At 38.1% G+C, this 15,031-nt stretch overlaps 2 protein-coding genes across 4 annotated transcripts in view; one reads left to right on the forward strand and one right to left on the reverse strand.

Moving 5' to 3' along the window:
- The window catches only part of LOC110459969 (UHRF1-binding protein 1-like), a 94,693-nt gene that overhangs the window by 47,256 nt on the left and 32,406 nt on the right, over window positions 1-15,031 (forward strand). The gene's annotated exons all lie outside the window — the stretch shown is intronic.
- LOC110459970 (protein trapped in endoderm-1-like) lies at window positions 3,412-14,239 on the reverse strand. Of its 2 annotated transcripts, none has more exons than XM_021512550.1 (2): window positions 13,290-14,239; window positions 3,412-6,012 (listed from the first exon to the last, which is right to left on the reverse strand). In XM_021512550.1, exon 2 carries the CDS (start codon window positions 4,787-4,789, stop codon window positions 3,806-3,808), a length of 984 nt encoding a protein of 327 aa, XP_021368225.1. In that variant the 5' UTR covers window positions 4,790-6,012; window positions 13,290-14,239; the 3' UTR covers window positions 3,412-3,805. The 2 variants fall into 2 exon arrangements, with proteins under 2 accessions (XP_021368225.1, XP_021368226.1); XM_021512551.1 differs by lacking the exon at window positions 13,290-14,239 and adding an exon at window positions 10,095-10,313.

A 15,031-nucleotide genomic window follows, 5' to 3' on the forward strand; every position in this document is an offset into this window, starting at 1 on the left:
TGATCACGCAGAATTTATCAGCACTTAGATGAAATCAAATACATGCATGTTGCATGATGAAACAGCATGAAACACTATGCAACAATGATTTATTTTTTAAGCCGATACTCCTGTCTGGAATTCAGGCGTGACATTACATGCGATTCTACGTAATTTGGAATCTGACAAGATTTCGCAATATTTGTGTGGCTGTTGTTGCCCGCGCGTAACGGAACCCGGGAGGTCAAGATACTGTGTTTACAGTTGATGGGTGATTATTGCTTCCGTGGCCCACAGAGAATACTGTATTACGTTGATCAGGCGGTCATTCAGTCAACACGAGAAGTATGTCACTCAACGGAATATAAGCTCTTCGAGAGAACGATCTGGTCAAATAATTTATATATATATATACTCTTAAATGCAAAAGTCTGTTTTGGTCGGTGAGAAAATGCTACGATGTGAATACCGCAGTAGCTGTTGATGTTTAATTCATAGACTAAGTTTGCATGATTTATATTTATTTTATACAAAACGTTTCATTATCATGCTTAATTCAGATATTGATTTTGGTAGGATGTTGAAATGTAAAATTGTTGGGTTTGAATTGGAAGTTTAGAAATAAAATGCATTTATGACTGTTGTTACTTCAGTATCTATTAACTCTCCTCTCTGGTTGCGCAAGCTCTGTGTGATTAGCAGCACAAATCAATTGTCATAAATAAGCATCATCATGAATCCTGTTAATGCTTTCTCCAAATTAATTGAGATTCTTGAGACAATAATATTAATGTGTGTTAAATTTATGTCTGAATTACCAAGAAATGCTTTGCTTTTGTCAATATAATTATACTGTAAAACTGAAGTCAGGCTCTGGTAGTAAAATAAAAACAAGTTGTCATTGGCTACACTTTAGACTCTGGGTTGTCATGAACATATTGTCAATGGTTACAATACAGACTGGTTGTCATGAACATGTTGTCAATGGTTACAATACAGACTGGTTGTCATGAACATGTTGTCAATGGTTACAATACAGACACGTTGTCATGAACATATTATCAAAGATTACAAAACAGCCTGGTTGCCATGAACATGTTGTCAATGGTTACAATAAAGACTGAACATATTGTCAAGGGTTACAATGCAGTTGGTTGTCATTAACATGTTGTCAGTGGTTACAATACAGCCTGGTTGCCATGAACATATTGTCTAGGGTTACAATACAGTTGGTTGTCATTCACATGTTGTCAATGGTTACAGTACAGACTGGTTGTCATAAACATATTGTCAATGGTTACAATATAGACTGGTTGCCATGAACTTATTGTCAAGGGTTACAATACAGTTGGTTGTCATTAACATGTTGTCAGTGGTTACAATACAGCCTGGTTGCCATGAACATATTGTCTAGGGTTACAAGACATTTGGTTGTCATTCACATGTTGTCAATGGTGACAGTGCAGACTGGTTGTCATAAACATATTGTCAATTGTTACAATATAGACTGGTTGTCATAAACATATTGTCGATAGTTACAATACAGACTGGTTGTTATAAACATGTTGTCAATAGTTATAGTACAGACTCGTTGTCATAAACATATTGTCAATGGTTATAGTACAGACTAGTTGTCATAAACATATTGTCAATAGTTACAATACAGAATGCTTGTTATAAACATGTTGTCAATAGTTATAGTACAGACTGGTTGTCATAAACATAATATCAATGGGTACAATACAGACTGGTTGTCATAAACATGATGTCAATAGTTACAATACAGACTGGTTGTTATAAACATGTTGTCAATAGTTATAGTACAGACTCGTTGTCATAAACATATTGTCAATGGTTATAGTACAGACTAGTTGTCATAAACATATTGTCAATAGTTACAATACAGACTGGTTGTCATAATCATGTTGTCAATAGTTACAATACAGACGGGTTGTCATAAACATATTGTCAATGGTTACAGTACAGACTGGTTGTCCTGAACATATTGTCGATGATTACAATACAGCCTGGTTGCCATGAACACATTGTCAAGGGTTACAATACAGTTGGTTGTCATTAACATGTTGTCAATGGTTACAATACAGACTGCTTGTCATGCATATATGTTGTCAATGGTACAGTACAGACTGGTTGTCATAAACATATTGTCAATGGTACAATATAGACTGCTTGTCATGCATATATGTTGTCAACGGTTACAGTACAGACTGGTTGTCATAAACATATTGTCAATGGTTACAATATAGACTGGTTGCCATGAACATATTGTCAAGGGTTACAATGCAGTTGGTTGTCATGAACATGTTGTCATTGGTTACAATATAGACTGGTTGCCATGAACTTATTGTCAAGGGTTACAATACAGTTGGTTGTCATGAACATGTTGTCAAGGGTTACAATATAGTTGGTTGTGATGAACATGTTGTCAATGGTTACAATATAGACTGGTTGCCATGAACCTATTGTCAAGGGTTACAATATAGTTGGTTGTCATGAACATGTTGTCAATGGTTACAATATAGACTGGTTGCCATGAACATTTTGTCAAAAGTTACAATACAGACTGGTTGTCATGAACATGTTGTCAATGGTTACAATACAGCCTGGTTGCCATGAACATGTTGTCAATGGTTACAATATAGACTGGTTGCCATGAACTTATTGTCAAGGGTTACAATACAGTTGGTTGTCATGAACATGTTGTCAAGGGTTACAATACAGCCTGGTTGCCATGAACATATTGTCAAGGGTTACAATGCAGTTAGTTGTCATAGACATGTTGTCAAGGGTTACAATATAGACTGGTTGCCATGAACATATTGTCAAGGGTCACAATGCAGTTGGTTGTCATGAACATGTTGTCAATGGTTACAATACAGACTGGTTGTCATAAACATATTGTCAATGGTTAGAGTACAGACTGGTTGTCATAAACATGTTGTCAATGGTTACAATGCAGACTGGTTGTCATGAAAAAATTGCCAAGGGTTACAACAATACAGACTGGTTTAAATAAACATGTTGCCAATGGTTACAGTACAGACTGGTTGTCATGAACATATTGTAAATGGTTACAATATAGACTGGTTGTCATGAACATATTGTAAATGGTTACAATACAGACTGGTTGGCTTGGGGCTGCAGTGGCCAAGTGGTTAAGGCGTCATATAGTTTGCTACCACTAGCCCTTCACCACTGGGTCGCAGGTACCGGCTGTTGGTCGGTGGTTTTTCTCTGGGAACCCTGGCTTTCCTCTACGACAAAAACATTGCACGTCCTTAACTAACCATAGCTGTGAATAGGACGTAAAACACTGGTTGTCATGAAACATGTTGTCAATGGTTACAATCCTATCATTGTGACATTGACTAATTTCTTTTTGATAACTGTTCGCAAATAAAAGTTTCCAAATTTATTACATTGCTCTTTACATTTTACAAGAACTATCACAGATAACACTTCTCAAACATTCAACATAGGCACAGATACTACAGAACATTTCTTTTATTTAGCAGAAGGGATCTATTTATGGACCATATATCAGGAATTTTGCTCAGGAATTGAAATCCCTAACTAACATTTGGGCACTTAAAAAGCAGTGATTACTCACAATTTGACCATAACATTAAACTTAAACATACTGTGAGAATAAAGAAAAAAAAAAAAAGGTTTATAACTCACTTGGCAGTATTCTTTAGAAATCATTAAATGATATTTAAAGCCGTTGACACAGTTTCTATCACATAATTCACATCTCAAATTTGAACTCCACAAATTCACTGAGGACCTTTAGTAAGATCCAGGCTTAGGAACTTGAATCATGTTTGTAGCTAACGAGACAGGCGTTGCGTATGCGTGGGTTCATGATGGAGTACACTAGAGGGTTGACTAGACATCGCGCCCAGCTCATGTAGATAAATGTCAGATGGAGGAGGGGGCTGTAAATCTTCATTTGGGGGTCCAGCACAGACATCACCACAAATGGCATGTACAGGAAAAAAAAGGTCGTCAAAATAAGCATCACCATGACAACAAGTCGCATGTCCCTGCGTGTGTATTTTCCGTGGACAGCTGTCGAACTGGACGTCCTCGATTTACTCCGTAAAGCGTAGATTGTTTCCTTGCTGATCCAGAATCGTATGAGAATACCTACGTAACAGTACAGTATCACAGGAATGCTTGTTATAAGGGCAAATGGGAGCAGAAACCTCTTGAAGGAATTGTTTGCGAAGAAGGGCTGACAGAAGAATCTGTTCGGGTCGTACTCTAGAATGCCCCACAGTTCAGTGACGGGGAACAGTAACACTAACGGGTAGATTGACCATGACACCACCAACATCTTTATAATGTTAATCCTGCTGTTGTAGATTTGCTGGTACTTGCTGAAGTGAACTACTATCAGGTACCGGTTCATGGAGATGAGAACGAGACCCAGCAGTTCCGAACCTTTTATACTGTAGGCAATGTACCCCATGAACTTACAAAATGCCAAGTTCAGTCCCGACGTCGTAGAGTCTGGTACAGTGAACGAAAGTATGGAAATGTACGGTAAACACGTTATACACACAACCATGTTGTTTATCACGAGGTTTAAGATAAACACCGTTCCCACGTGTTTGTGTAACTTTGTTTTGAAAATCGCCACAGTTATAGCGAGGTTAGCAGGAAATCCTATGACGGCCATGATGGTTGCAGCGATGTTATGGTAGAAACGAATATCATCCGGCACAGGTAGAGCGCGGTATGTGTCGTTGAGACTTTCTGGTGAGGCTGTGATGAGCAATTCCATGGTTATGTCAGTTATGAAAATCTACGTTTTCAAAAATTCATCAATCACAACAAGAAGTTACGATGAAGTTTGGAAGCAAACAATGTAGACACTAATCTGCCAGCCGTCCTTATGTTCTTGGTAACCATCCAACCAGATCTGGAATCCTCCATAAATCGTAATCCATGACGCGTCCACAAATTTTTGTACGGTACATCAGTACTTATAGCCATATAAAGTCTCCGCCAGTATGTGACAGTATAAGTTACTGCTCGCTTTTGTACTTTTGGAACATCAGCCTTGTGTTTTTGAAATTTCACAAGTACATGTAGCCCTTTAATTCCCTAGAAGGCAATTGCCTCCCTTTAGGCTGCTTTTAGGGATCCAGTCAGATTTTGGAATTCCAGAGAATGTGTCGTCTTGTTTTGCTAACGAATCACTACGTAAAAATCCTCTTAACACAACATAATCCACTTATAAATAGGATAGCTTTTGTAAAACTAATCATGTTGAGTACTTGAAGTGGGTGTAGATGGCTTTAAGATTTGGGAGTTAACTGCCACTTAAAACAATAATGTTTTCTATTTCTATATAATGCTATGGAGCTTTGTCACAAAACTTCAGCAGATGAAATATTACATGAAAGGGTCAGGAAACATTCCTCCTCCTTGTACACTTTTTCGTTTTCGGTGGTGTTGTGTAGATCTGTACCAGATGTATTTCTCTGATCGTCACATGAGCTTGATGTCACAAGCTGTGCTGACTGTACAAAAGACACCAACACAGATGCTGCTCTGAAAACGTACGCCAACACAGATGCTGCCTTATCCACTCCACCTGTCCCAAGTGTACAGGCTTCGATATCACCTGTCAAGCTCCGATTGTCTTCCAGTCAGTTCAGACAAGTTTCATATACCATCACATCCTTTGAATTTCATAGTTGATTGAATAAGTGCACACAAACATAGTTGTCAGTGGAATCAAAGCGTGTGTAGAAATGCTGATAAAATCTGCTGGGGGAAATTCTGCTGTATTGCAAATGGACCACTTCACAATAGAAAGGATACCTGAACGCTAACAGAGAGAGCTTGTATACTCTTTGTCCATTGCTGCGGAGCACAGAAATATTGGCAGTGCTATAACGGTTGATTTGATCCGGTAGCTGTTTTAGTACTAAGTGCACGTCCCCGGGGCAAGAGGGCTGTAGATGTGATCGCCGTCCACTGGGGCCAATCACATGATATCTGAAACAGATAAATAAGCTGTTCTTAGTTGTCATTAAAGATTCATTACCTCTTTCGGAAGTCAAAGTCGACAGATTCTTGCTGTGCTCCCGTATGGTGTCGGGGGATTGAAATTTAATTTGCTTTTTCGTGTGTCATGTTAGTTTTGCGTTCTGCTGGGGGTTGAGAGATGAGTACGGTATTTATTGCAATCACATATTAGATTTGTGTTCTGCTGTAGGTATAGATACCGTATTTGTTATAGTAATTTTTCTACAAAGTTTAAAATAACTACTTTTGTTAGAAAATATGAAATATTTAAACAGTTAATTCACAGGTCCTTACATCATTATTTAGAAAATAATGAGGTAAAAATTTGGTTTTGACTTCAAGAGGTTTATTTATTAATTAGCTGTTAGAGAACCAACTTTCTGTCACTCCCTTTTTTCTTTCTTTTATTTAAACATAGGTGTCAACCTCTGAAACCTCCAATGAGGGAGATCTCCCTCAATCCACATTTCCAATGAGGGAGAACGCGCTCAATTTATCTTTCCCTTTTTATGTATCAAAATAACTCCAAAAAGCATTCATTTGATTCAGACACACCTGTTATGATCATTACACACACGCTGCAGTAACTAGGAGATCATGTGACCACAGGGTGTAGATTTTGAGTTTGTGCTAGTTCAGACTTGAATGAGGGAGTTTTGAGGGAGATTAGTAAATTTTGGTCAAAATGAGGGAGTCTCCCAGCTTTTAATGATGGAGAGTTGATAGCTATGTTTGAACTNCTCAAATTGGTACATATTTCAACAAAAAAAAAAAAATACTGTAGACCCAGGTGACAATTAAGGCCCATGGGCCTCTTGTTTACAACAAAATTGATATGAAACAAGCCTTTTAAATTTACCGGTATATTAATCCTTCACGTTAGCCTGGATGTAGGCACCCATTGGGTGTTAATGTGGAAGCCAGGCGACCCATTACCAGTATTTAAATCTGAATGGGGAGTCAAACTGTCTTGGCGAAATGCAAGTGCACTCACTACCCATTCCAGCATTACCTACCACTCATATTTCTATATCCCCTGTCATATGTAATGGTACAGTTCTGTATGGTACTCTTTCACCCCTGAAGACACATTTGAACTCTTCCAATTCAAAAGGGTAGAATAGTTCATTATGGCATTTCAGGGGTGAATGAGTTAACCTAACAAGCAATCTGGGCATTAAAATAAATAGTTTGGTAAATTGATAATGATTGCAGAGCCTTTATAAAATTCTCACAAGATAGCCACATAATTGAGTTTTTTGGGGAAAATTGGTAAATTATGGTTAAGGGATGAGAAACGCTGGCAAGAAAAAGAACGATGGGAGAACTTGGATCATAAGATGGGGGAGGATGGCATGGGGTTAAGGTTAAAATAATGGTAATGGTACCGGTAAACTTTCGCCAAATACTCGCCCTTTGTCAATAAAATCCATGTTCGCCAAGTGTTAATTTTGCCCTTCATGCGCAATTACTATATGATATACGCTGTGTACTGATTTTCGCTGTCGAGATAAGTTTGCCCTCATTGGCGAGAGTGAAAAAGTGTGAAAATTAAGTGTGGTTAAAATATCTCGGTATACAGTTCAGTAATGATATGCTACACTGGGTAGAAGTATTGAAGTATGTCAAACTAATTAGAAGAAGCTGAAATAAAGTAGTTGATTACACCTGCTTTGATGCCAAGTAATGAAGAGCTTAATTACACCCATTCCATCCTTGTCCCTTTATCCCTTTAACGATCTTTGTATGCTCATTACACAAATCTAGTTGGACATGACTGGTGCACTTTCAATTTAACTCTCTGTTTTCTAATTGAAATCTTTCCTGTCTACAAGGTTACAGCAATGCTAGGCCAAAAGGATTTGGGTCTTTATTTTCAAAATCCTGACTGACTTCTGCATATAAGAGTCTGTCATGGTTGGCTGATTTGGCTGCATACTTTGTATAGATTCTGTCAAGGTTGGCTGACTTTATCACAGTTTATAGTCTGTCATAGATGACACTTATAGTCATCTGTATAACTATGTAGTATAAAGTCTGTCAAGGTTGGCCAACTCGGCTATACTGTCTATTTATAACATTCGTCATGGTTGGCTGACTTGGCTATACTGTCTATATATAACATACGTCATGGTTGGCCAACTCGGCTATACTGTCTATAACATCCGTCATGGTTGGCCGACTTGGCTATACTGTCTATATATATCATCCGTCATGGTTGGCCAACTCGGCTTTACTGTTTATAACATCCGTCATGGTTGGGCGACTCGGCTATACTGTCTATATATAACATCCGTCATGGTTGGCGACTCGGCTATACTGTCTATAACATCCGTCATGGTTGGCTGCCTCGGCTATACTGTCTATAACATCCGTCATGGTTGGGTGACTCAGCAGTATTATCACTAATTCATCAGTAACAATTAATGCTGCTCCTTTGTTATCAGGCCTGTCACTGGTATCAGGTAATCTTACGCCTCGGATGCTGGTGCTTCATAGCTTGTCTTTAGAAATATTATCACGATACATAATTGATTGCATTTTGAGGAAATGTGTTGTGCATTTCAATTTGTTTCATTTTGTTTGCGGTAATGGTAGCTATGGAATTTTAGAAGGAAGACATGTTGGGGCTGAAGAGTTTTGGAGACATCTTAATGGCCCCAGTAATTGATCAAAGCATAAAAGTCTTTTTTCATACAAAAAACAATTTCTTGTATCATTACTTACTGAAATGTTACTGGTGTGGTGTTTTATCATCAGATTATAAAATAGCTACATCGTGAATCTCTATCGAAGCCAACATTGTACAATAGAAAAAATGTGGTATTTGAAGTTTGAAATAATGCAGTTACATATTACGCATCTAGATATAATTATTTATTGACACATGAAATCGTTACTTGGACAAGGTTGAGATGGCAAGAATGGAAATATGTTGTTTTATTGTAATAGAAAGAACAACAATAATTTGTTCATGTTTCCCCCAGTGACAGGGATCCTTAAAGTAACGCTAAGAAATCGTGAAGTTGAATCTAACTTAAACAGCAGCTGGTAGGTCTATCATACAGGAGGATGGATCCAACACTCCCAATGTTAATGTAAAGTTTACAGAAACATGTTTTGATATATTGAGGTGTCTTAATCAAACGTGTGTTGATGCTACAATAAAACAAATTTAGCCTTAATTAGACTAACACAATGCACTACAATAGATAAAAATGTAAATATAGAAATATAGAAGTATTCCAGTGCCTTCCCTTTCTATTTCTGATGTGTCTTACATTGCAGACTAATTAGATGTAAGGTACATTGGTTCAAGGTAAGGCTGTCGGTGTACTTACCTAATTAGTGATTGTACAAATAGGTTACATGTTACCTTGATCGCTTAAATATGGCTGCACTATTGACTAAGATATATATATTAACAGTATACACACAATATGCATATATATACAGCATGCATACAGTATTACACAATGCATAGAGAATATATTAAGTATACACACTATATATATAGTATATATATAGTATACATACTGTATATATATAGTATATATATAGTATACATACTGTATATATATAGTATATATAAAGTATACATACTGTATACATATAATATATATATAGTATATATATAGTATATTTATGTATGCCCATGCAGGATACATTCCATTTACATATAGTCACCTAATATAAGTGTTTTTACAGTACATGTATCATACTTGCCAAGTTATTGAAATTTTCATGGGGGGAGATTACGCATGCTAGGAATTAAAAACATAAACAAAATGTTCTTTCAGATGAAATCATCATATCTTAGAAAATAGGAGAAGTTCAGCAAAATTCACTGGTTGAAAATGGCTCAATTTTAGTGTCCAGAACAGGGAGTCTCCCTCCAAAATAGGGAGAGTTGGCAAGTATGCAGTATACATAAAGTATATCTCCTGTTAACAAAAAGCATACCTACAGTGACCTATTATAAATATTTCTAAAGTGTTTGATTAACCCAACATAGATTCGGTATGCTGCCATGCTGTTGTAGAATAACTTACCCAGTTGACTGTTAAATCCTGATTCTATCACATCACTAAACAGAATCAATTACACATACATACACTTGGTCGTATTGTTGGCAAGCATTATAACTAAATCAGTTACACACATTGAACACGGCCTGCAGCATCATCAGCAGAACTGATGACTGATCAGGGATATAAGAGCATTAGAGTTAATGATAAAACAGACTGTCAGCCAGTCTGAGGGCAGCAGCTGGGCAGTAGATATGGTTCAGCTTCAGACCTCCCCACTCCCCCGTTTCTTCCTCCTTCCCTCCCCCACCTTGTCCGTCTTTCTGTTTTCGGGACCTGTGGTCAATCATTGGAACAATCTGCTGTGTTGAGGGCCGGTGCATGCTTGGCCTCCAACTGGGATAATTGTATAACGACAGGTAAATAGTGCTATTGTTTATACGGTAAATGTTCCTGTTACATGTCTTCAAGGAATTAAAAAATAGCTTGTACGTTATATACATTCTGTGATCCGATCAATTCACTTTTAAATATTGCTCCTTAGATATAGTGATTTTCAATGGTAAATGTTTGAAATTTCCTCAAAGGAAAAAAAGGTTTCACATTCTTTAATCCATTTAACTTTTGAAATATTTCTCCTAAGAGTTAGCTTTTATGAATACAGATTTCTTTCTGACTGAAGTATTCCTGACAGTTTCTTGTAAAACAGATAACAGCTGTCAGCATCCTGCAATTTTCGTAGGTTACTTTGAATGCTTCACCATTTTGTACACCACACATGATTCGTAATTTACATAATGGAAAAATTTAGCGTGTTCCCAAATATGGTGCAATGGTGATTTTACTCGAAGTTACTGCATTCTATGCTATGATATTCTCAGACCATGTAGCATACACATCAGGGACAAGGATCTCCTATGTGATACCAATTGCATGGGTTTTGATGTGTTGAGGTGAGACAGAAAATTAGTCAGTTGTAAATAAGCAAGATCAGGTTTTCTCAGTCCTTGTCTGGCTTGTGTCTTGGATGGGATTGATGGGGTTATGTTAAGGAATCTTAGCCCTTGACTGGGAAAACTTGATATCATACCATTACAGCTGGTAATATTATTATACCCTCGCAACGAAGTTAGGAGGTGGGGGGGTATACTGGAATCACCCTGTCTGTCTGTCTGTCTGTCGTCCGCAGTAACTTGTCCGGAAAACTCCTCCTTAACGAACAGCTGGATTTCATTGAAACTTTGTATGAATGATCAGTATCTTATGTAGTTGTGCACCGGCATTTTAATTTGGGATTTCAACCCTTTTTGATGGAGTTATGCCCCTTTGTGCGAAATACTTGTCCGTGCAACTCCTCCTTAATGAACAGGTGGATCTCATTGAAACTTTGTATGAATGATCAGTATCTTATGTAGTTGTGCACCGGCATTTTAATTTGGGATTTCAACCCTTTTTAATGGAGTAATGTCCATTTGTGCGAAATACTTGGTTTTTTTGGGGTTTTTTTTGGTTATTTTTTTTTTTATAAAATAGTGATTACCATAACTCATTACTGGTGGGAGACTATATTGCTTTGCATAAATAAGCCTTTAGCGCATAGTTCTGGTTTATTTAGGAGCGGGGGTATTAGTTAGCCTTTGGCTTACAGTTCTAGTTATAATGTGAGGCCATTTATCGAACAGGATTATCTGAATCTGTGATAATCTCGCACCATATATATGATAATCTCACTCACACTATACTGATGAATGTAACAGAGTACACTTCGTATGAGTCATTGAAACTTTGAACATATAATTATCACTGGTTGTGCTATATGATCCTTTACAAAACATAGGTTGTTATCATTGATACCATATACTACACACATTTACACTCACTTAGACCTGTTATCTCTGTACATTTTCTTTGATTAAAATTATACACTACACAAAGTTGAGTTATTATAATCTATCATTGTTTTAGAACCTTTACCACACAAGATAAGATGCACCTTTTCCCCCATCCCCTGTTTATTTATACAGATGTCTGTTTACCAAGATGGTCATTCTCAGCGGAACCTATACCTGTAGTTTTATGTGTGTAGTCAGTAGTCACAGGGGTTGGGTAGGCAAGCTCACAGTACCTGTAATAGGATTGAAGTAGTGGGAAAAATGGGTAGGCTAGCTGTATAACAGGAAGGAAGTAGAGAAGAATATGGTCTTTTTCTAGGATTTGAACCAGTAACTCCAGACTTAAAAGTTTGTTGCTCTACCGCTGAGCTTTAAGGGAAATTTGTTAACAGTAAGGCATATTTGACACCATATATAATGCACTTTCTAAACTCTAACTCCCATTTTTCCAAATTTTCACCCCTGAAGATGGTCCGCGGTGGCCAAGTGGTTAAGGCATCTGACATTCCGTTACCACTAGCCCTCCACCACTGGGTCAAGGGTTCGAGATTTACGTTGGGCAGTCGCCAGGAACTGGCCGTAGGTTGGTGGTTTTTTCTCCGGGATCTCCGGTTTTCCTCAACCACCAAAACCAAGTGGCACATCGTTAAATGACCATAGCTGTTAATAGGATGTACAACACAAACAAAAAGACAAAATTCACCCCTGAAGACTACCACAACCCAGATTCGTAACTCCTCACTAACGGTTCTCCATTTTTAAACTTGAGTAGGAGAGTCTTTTAAGTTTTCCTCAACCACCAAAACCAAGTGGCACATTGTTAAATGACCATAGCTGTTAATAGGACGTACAACACAAACAAACAGACAAAATTCACTCCTGAAGACTACCACAACCCAGATTCAAACTCCTCACTTAATACAAACGGTTCTCCATTTTTAACCTTGAGTAGGAGAGTCTTTTAAGAATGTCTTTTTGCTCGGGATCAAATTTCAATCCTAGACTCTCCAGTTGTATGCTCTACCACTGATCTGAAGGGAAAATCCCTCTTAATAAGGTGAATCAAAAAATGTAACTTTAACACTAGTATTACAATCTTTGCCCTGAAGACTACCACAGACATATTTTAGTAGTAATGAAAAGAATGTAGGCTTTTGCTCAGAGATTGTATTAGCAACCCCAGATTCTTCAGTCAGATTCTCTACTGGTAAGCTATAGGGAAAACATTTTTATCCGAATTGTGTAAGTAAGGCAAATTTGGCACTATGTACAATGCTTATCCTTTATGCCTGTACCTATTGTGTGTGTAAAGTATCATGAGACTTACCTGCGGTAGTGTGTGTAGTTTCCCGATCCTTATGAGGATACCATATGCTTGGTAGAAAACACATTTCCTCGAGGGAGCCGTCACTAAGAAAGATTATCGAAGAGCTGAACTAATCCTCTTATTTCTATGTCAGCTGGTCCTGAGGTGATGGAAAATGGCAGTCCTGCATTCATGGATTTTTTTTCCAGCACATATACTGGATCTTTTTTTAGCTATATCAAAAAACCAATGGGATGGTTTGTACCTGAACTGAATTGTAGTCTACCGTTCAGAAGTGATAGTGGTTAAATGTCAAATGATATATCTCCGATTGTTGAAACAAAATAAAGAGATTGTTGTATAACATTTGATTACTATGTCTCATCAATCCCTGTAAAAGAGGCAGCCATTAACTCTTTTGCTTTGTCAGTTCAGCTCGGTCGGTCAGTCCTCGGGTCAGTAATGGTAAGCCTCAGTCGTCTCGTACAATTAATGTCTTTGAATACTTCCGAGAAATTTCCACCGTGTCACAATGACAGCTAATCATGGTTGACAGACAGCCAGGCTAATGAGGGGCGGGGAGACTGGCGGAGACTGGCGGAGACTGGCGCGGAGAGTATAGCACATGTTGCACCTGACATCAATTGTGTCTCACCGTGTCATTACAGATGGTGTTATTGACATTGGCTGTTGATGTTTCATGTGAAAACAGTACAGAAAATGAGCACTGAGGTCGAATGGTTTGTTTTGTAATAGTTCATCAATACGAGTGTCCTATAGGTCCCAATGCAGTTGAGCTGACTGTCGAATCAATCAATATATCACTTCATATTCTACTTACTATTTGCTAAATGGGAAATTGACACAGGAGTGGGCCCCCCGGGATTGACGAGACAGAGGGCGGTTGTCACGGGATAGCCCGTATCTGAGAGACCAATCAGCGGCGGCGCTCATTTATGGAGACTCTACCTGTTGTAAGCGAGGTAACCATGCTTCGATGTCAAAGAACGTAGATGGATCGGAGGGATGTTTTTTTCAGTGGCTTGGACAGGAAACTTGTCTCATCTATCAAATCTAGTAATGGCCATGTTTCGCAACACGCCGGAAACAACCACTATTGTTAAAGAAGAGATATTTATATCTCCCCATTTTCCTTTTTAGGAGGAAAAGCATAAAACTGCAAAAATATTGGGTCTCCAATTAATCTTAACGAAGCTGGTTTCAGATTTGTTCAAGATATAAAGTTGACACTCAAAATTTCACTTTGAGTGTTTGCTAGAGAATGAATTTTTGCATTCAAGGTTTAAGAACCTTGTGAAAGGTAGCATTTTTATAGCCCTTCCAGGAAGGAAGTTAGGGAGTGTTTATTATTCACCTTGTGCGTGCAACTGTCCAATTGTCCCAGTTTTCAGAGCATATCTGGGCCACTGTTTCATGAATAGACATCCTATTTGGTAGGAAGATACATAATGACAAGGGGAAGTGACCAATATAAGGTCATTGTGACCTCCTTTGGCCTTTTATTAGGTCACCTGAGCTTTGCTCAAGTGACCTATTCCAATCGCTTTTCGTCCGTCGTCGTCCGTCGTCCGTCGTGCGTCGTGCGTAAACTTTTACATTTTCAACTTCTTCTCAAGAACCAGTGGATGGATTTTTTTCAAACTTGGTCAGAATCATCCTTGGTAGATGAGGCTTCAAAATTGTAAAATTGGGATTCCTACCCCAACCCCTGGGGCCAGGGCGGGGCCCCAAAGGGAAAATTA

Source organism: Mizuhopecten yessoensis, unplaced genomic scaffold (genome assembly GCF_002113885.1).
Source record: "Mizuhopecten yessoensis strain PY_sf001 unplaced genomic scaffold, ASM211388v2 scaffold10275, whole genome shotgun sequence".
NCBI classification, from domain to species: domain Eukaryota; kingdom Metazoa; phylum Mollusca; class Bivalvia; order Pectinida; family Pectinidae; genus Mizuhopecten; species Mizuhopecten yessoensis.